At 37.0% G+C, this 6,208-nt stretch overlaps 1 protein-coding gene across 1 annotated transcript in view; it reads right to left on the reverse strand.

Moving 5' to 3' along the window:
• pth2ra (parathyroid hormone 2 receptor a) overlaps positions 1-6,208 on the reverse strand; it is a 48,428-nt gene that overhangs the window by 24,316 nt on the left and 17,904 nt on the right. The window contains exon 7 of the mRNA XM_023423094.2: positions 2,556-2,709. Coding sequence (XP_023278862.1) covers positions 2,556-2,709 — 154 coding nt within the window. The remainder of the gene's footprint in view (positions 1-2,555; positions 2,710-6,208) is intronic.

Consider the following 6,208-nt stretch of genomic DNA (forward strand, 5'->3'; position numbering starts at 1 on the left):
ATTATCCCCCTAAGTGCCTAATTTAAATCGGGCAGCTTAATTACAGTAAACATGATCAATCAATGAAACATTAAATGGGTGATAAGTGTCCCCCCACCTTTTCAACATATCCTCTGCTCATTTGAAATGAATGTTGTATCTTATCTGTAGGTGAAAGAAGGAGAAAATAAAGAAAAGAAAGACAGAGAGGTTGACTGAGCTTTCTGGGAGTTTGAGAAGAGAGGAAAGTGCTGGGATGTGACCATAATATCACGGTGGTGACTCAGTTACTTCACTGGAACAGCTATGGGGTTGTATTTATTGTTCATTGTTCAGCTACTGATGGAAAATAAGAGCATGTTTGTCCATTTAACCAGCTAGTCAAGGGAATGGATTTGGCATCCCATTTAAAGCAGTGTTTTTTTCTAACCTTTGGTCTTCTGCCATTTCTGTGAATGTGAACAAATAAATAATTGTTTTTAATAACACATCCATGTCAGAATGGTTGCATTATTGTTGCCGGTGTGTTCAGGGTGACTGTTTTGAAAGTGACTTGTAGTTTCTCCACATTACAGCGAAATCTATCAGACATACTGTAATGTTTTTTCACCCAGTAGGAAATGTTCCTCCTTTTATTATCGCCTGGTTTTACAGTATCAAGGCAAAGTAGTATAAAATGTGTGCTGCAAAAGAAAAGTAGGATCTTAGGCCTCCAGGAAGAAAATGCATGGGTGGGTGGGTGAATCATTTGTCAAAAGATGTAAACCATCTTATGTGTGTCACATATGAATAGGAAACTGCTACACAAAGAAAGTTTAAAGTTACTTTGTGGAATTCTAACTACTGTTACTGCTATGGAGCAATGTTTTGGTGGAACGTTTTGTTTGTTCTGATGGAAGCACAGAAGGATGCGTGGCTCAAGTCATACACAACCCTACCATTGGTTTCATAAAAAGGAATGTGCAAATGTTTTATGAGGAAACAAATGCAGTCATCAGATTTGTTAGACCTCAAAGATTCACACATTACATTTTAGTGAATAACACTGAATGTAAAAGCAAACCTTGACCAAAATCAGACATGTTACAGACTGTTAAAAGTCATGCTGCACCTGTTTTACTCTTTTTTTCCTACATTTATAAACATTTAAAACGAGCAAGCTAAGAGGTTAACGTATGTTAGATTGTGCTCATTTTGTTGATGTCAGTATAGATGCTTGTATGTGTCAGTGCGTGTGTGTCTAAGTCAGTAAGGAATGATGCTGCTGCAGATTGGTGTGTTTGTGTATCTAAAATACAGTAGTGAATAAATTAAATTAAACAACTACTGATTAAATCACTAAATAAATTCAGTATCTGCATTTCCCCCCCGTAGGTAAACTCGACATCCCACTGATGTGGGACCAAAAGAGCAAAAAGAAAATCAGCAGGGAGGTCAAGAAATCAGTTGAATAGTTATTATGTTAGACCTGAGCAGAGGTCTTTCACACAATTCTTAATTAACAGATCATAGTTTCATGATGGAGAGACATATCTATCTTAAAGACAATCCATCTCAAATCAGCGTATCTGTTTTCCAGTTATCACACACCAACAATGTTTGACTAAGCATGGAAGCAGCGAGCCTAACATAGCAATGACTTAATCCATACTTAGGCTGGGAACACACTGGCTGCATGGCGTGTGCATGGCGGCTGGGAAACGTCTTGGTTTTCAGGGTTAGACGGGGCACACTGCCTGCATTGTGTGATCTAGAGATTCGGCATCTTGCTTATTTTTCACACAAAACGTGCGGTTCCCAGTAAAGACATCATACCACCATTTACCATTTAGAAATACAGAGCTGGCAGCATCAGACACGCAGTCCATGTGAACTCGCAAGCTTGCATGTATGTGCAACTGCAACACAGCCGCCATGCACACTCAACGCAGGCACTGTCTTCCTGGTGTTAATTATTCTAAATGTGTATAATTGTGTCGTGCATCATAACCATTTTCATTCTTAACAACAGTTCAGTTTTATATGTAACTCATAAAAAAATATGTTCTAAAACCCTGTCTTTAATCTGTCGGTTTATTTTTGGATACATGGTGTTTCAGAATATCATAGATGCCTTCAAAAAAGTACATTTAACATAAAGATAATTCATTCTGTTTGAGTTGTAAAACGCTGATCCTAAGGTAATTTCATTTCTTCCAAAATGCAAGTGTAGCACTTTTGTAGAGACTTTTCATTTCTCCTATGCACCTCATATAACCAGAAAATATTAATGACCGCAGGGTAATTATATATGAGAAGGAAGCTGTGTAATACATTTTCCTTAAAATATGGGTTTCTGCAGAAAATGATTATGCATTGTATGGTATATGTTAATACATTGTATTGTCTGTATATTCAGTCACAATCTGACCTTGCAATTGTGGCTATAATGCAAGTGTGAGCTGTACATCTAAATCTTTCTGCATCAGCTGCATTTTTGCTCAAGTTATTGGAGGACTGTTAAGAGCAGATGGTTCAGTCATACTGAACCATGTCATAGGAGTCATGTGTGATCTGAGTTTGTGTTTATTACTTACCCCATCCAATGAGTGTGAAGCCCCAGAGGTATTTAGAGTCTGATCGGAAGGCCATGAAGATGAGGCTGTGAAGGTAGAGGCCCTCTACCAGGATCCAGTAGTAGTTGGTGGCCAGAAAATAGATGAAGAGCAGCACTGTCACCTTGCAGCCAATCTGATAACAAAACATTAAGACTTTTATCATGTCCGATTTGTACCTGCTATTATGCTGTTTATTTGTTCGCCTGTGTTAATACCTTATTGTGATCAGAGCACTTCACACATATTCTTACACCACAGGTGCCTCCGTGAGAGTAGACAATCTGATTACATTTTGTAACACCTTGCTGTATTAATTTGCACAACAATGAGGAGAAGTACACTACAGTGAAACTTTGAATACAAAGTTCATGCTAATTAAAGCCAGCAAATATTTTCTAATATATAGGCTTTTGGTCTATACATTAAACTACAAGCACTGGTTTGGCCCACGGTAATTAATGATCTCATTTTAGAAATAAAAATACAATTCTCCAGGAGTACCTCACTCCTATCCATTATGCATTATACTAATACTGAAATGAGAAAAATATCATAAAGTCTTGGGTAGGTGCAACAGAATATACTGCTTGATATTATATCATAGGATAAATTCAAATAACTTACTGTAAAAGCTTTTAACCTTCTTTGCAATTATCTATTTGAACACACAATCATGACTATCTATAAAATAAATTACCAATTGCATCTTCTTTTGCAGTGTCTCAGTATTTAACAACACCAGTGTATCTGTGGCGAGTGTGAGTAATACCCTGATATCACAAAGGAAATCCATCAATACACAAACTTCCACAGACACATTGTATATGAGCTTTATGTGCATACCAATGTGCAAGTCTTAACTCAAGTCACTTTTTTAACCTTCAGTTTGCCTGAGCCTCCATGTCATAATCTATAATGCATAAAGCAGTCCATGTCAAGGCGTATTTTACTGTAGCTATAATGATTGATATTTAATATACACATGGTCAGTGTTACAGACAGTGTAAGCCCAGTGTGTTTTTATTAATTGCAGAAATAACCCATTCACATTCTTCCAAATCAAATGCACCACTTTTACGCCACCCGTCACTGGATTTAAATTGTTTCAATCACCACTACAAAATATATATTGCTGACTGTTGCTTCACTGTGCAGAATGATGAATGTGCTGAGTTTGACACTACAAGGCTATTTTCACATTTATCTGCTGAAAGGGGAAAGTTCTCTGTGATTACTGATTCAATCCGAGTTTGAAGCATTTTAACTTCCTACTTCTGACTTACTTCTTACTTAACATTTTAGTTTTTTCAGTAGTCCTAGATTTGTACTTCCTTTTTGTCTGAACTCGACTAAAGAAATGATTATCATTCAAATGCAACATTCGGATCCCCCCCAATTCATTCAATTCAAAAAAGTGACATTAACTAAAAGAGTGGCTGTAATTGAACTGACTGCAGCAACAAACATGGACTCAGTGCCCTCAAGACTCACTCAGGCTCATGAATGAGGCTGAGTCACTGACTGAATTATCTGTTAAATAAATGAGAAAAATAAGACAAGTGGAAAAACCCAGTGTGACATTTGCTGTGCTGGTGTATTGTGAAAGAGAAAATGTTGCATGTAGAGTTTTAAACATGAAAGTCTTTTTGCCCACAAAGGAGCCACAGTTTCAAGATTACGTATTTCTTTTCACTCTCCTGATCCAACCAGCAGATGCTACACCAGTAGCTATGCACTTTATCACACACCCTGTAAAAAGTCACAGAGTAAGTGGAATCATCAAGCTCATTTAATAAATTGACTGCCCAGCATGCATTGTTTGAGAGTTAAAACTCTTTGGAGTTATTGAGGTCTCCTTTTTTTCAATCCCTGCCTCTGCACATGTTGAATAGAACAGAAGAGCCTCGCCTGTTGTCTTTGTAATGGCTCTGGTACAAAATGGCTTCAGCAGCTGCAGCTGTAAGTTTGTCATGTCAAATGAAGAACTGTCTCTTTATACAAAGGCAAAATTCACACTAGTATTTTTTCATTTTAAAACAGCATTTTATAACAAAAACTAACTCACTCTCTGTCCAACAAGTATTTTAGCTCCGAATCAGAAATAATCTCTGCCCATACGATGGTGAAAAGATCGTAGATTTCTCTGCTTGGAGGTGGAACTGTATCACATGAGTATAAGGCAGGCATGGTAGTGGAAAACATGGATTGGAAAAGTCGTGACTGATAGCTATGAGTTTATTTAGCTTTTCTCAAGTTCACTTATGTCAGTTAGTTTCATATTTTCAAAACTCATAAAACAATGTTGAATTAACAATAAGATTGTACTGACTCAGAAAATTCTACAGGAACTAAATTGTGGTTAAGTTGCATAAACCTTTATTTGACTAGAAAGCTTTATTTGTTTTCAATCATCATACAAAATCCATCTTGCCATCTCAAATTTAGTCAACTTAAAATTTTAAAGCAGCCTGGACACAAACTTTTTCAAGTTAAATAAATATAAAATATAAAAATTAATTTTTATATTTTATATTAAACAGTTTTTTTTACAGTGAATGCCTTTCCTCATTTGGATGGAAGTGGACAAACCATGCCTTACGGAGAAAAAAAAACACTATTTTATCTTGAGGGTATAAATTTGGCGAAAACGTCTGACGAAAAGCTAATCTGAAGGCAACTAGTTGTTGATTCCATAGCATTATTCTACAGTTTTATAGAGAAAACAGTACTAGACAAAGAAAGTCCTCCGTGAATGTGAGCCTGAAAATTGCGTGTGGGTGAAACAGAGTAAACAGACTGAAGGGCAGACCCCTGGTTCCAGCCTCAGGACATCTGTTTATCATGCAAAGCTCACACCTCACAGTATACTGAAGGCCAGACTCACATTCGGTCATGAAAGGTGTTTATTAATAATCCTATTAATAATAATTAATAATAATCTTAATAGTTATTTGCAACTGAAAAATTCATCTAATTATTGTACCTCGATTCTGTGTTTATGAACATGACAAAGCTATGCATGTGGTGTGTTTACATTTATAATAACACCTCTGTAGGGAATAGGTCTAGTCAGGTTTTAATGATTATAATTAAGAATACATAAGGCAAAGTAAAGTCTCACACTACTCAAGATTTGCTTGGTGGATTGATGCTAGAGGAATCGATGAGAACATTAAAAAAAAATTTTGAACAAATTTTGTTCAGAAACGTGTGTAAATCCATGTAACTGCGTTAGAGCATTTCTCCTTTTCCAAGATAATCCATCCACCTGATAGGTGTAGCATATCAAGATGCTGATTAGCATAATTACACCACAGGTGTGCCTTGGGCTGGTCACAATAAAAGCCCACTTTAAAATGCTCTCTTCAACGGCTATGTGAAGTTGCTGGATATTGGCAAGACTTGGATCTGTTTTGTATATGCAGATCCAGAGCATCTAACATGCTGAATGGGTGACATGTCTAGTGAGTACGCAGCTTTAAGCTTCCAGGAATTGCGAAAATCAAGCTGCAACATGAGGCAATGCCGGCAGATGAATGGCACGACAATGGGCCTCGGGTATATCTGCGTGTGTGTGTGTGTGTGTGTGTGTGTGTGTGTGTGTGTGTGTGTGTGTGTGTGTGTGTGTGTGT

This window comes from Seriola lalandi, unplaced genomic scaffold (assembly GCF_002814215.2).
Source record: "Seriola lalandi dorsalis isolate HSWRI2012SDOR001 ecotype SW California unplaced genomic scaffold, Sedor1 jcf7180002054689, whole genome shotgun sequence".
In the NCBI taxonomy this organism is placed as follows: Eukaryota; Metazoa; Chordata; class Actinopteri; order Carangiformes; family Carangidae; genus Seriola; species Seriola lalandi.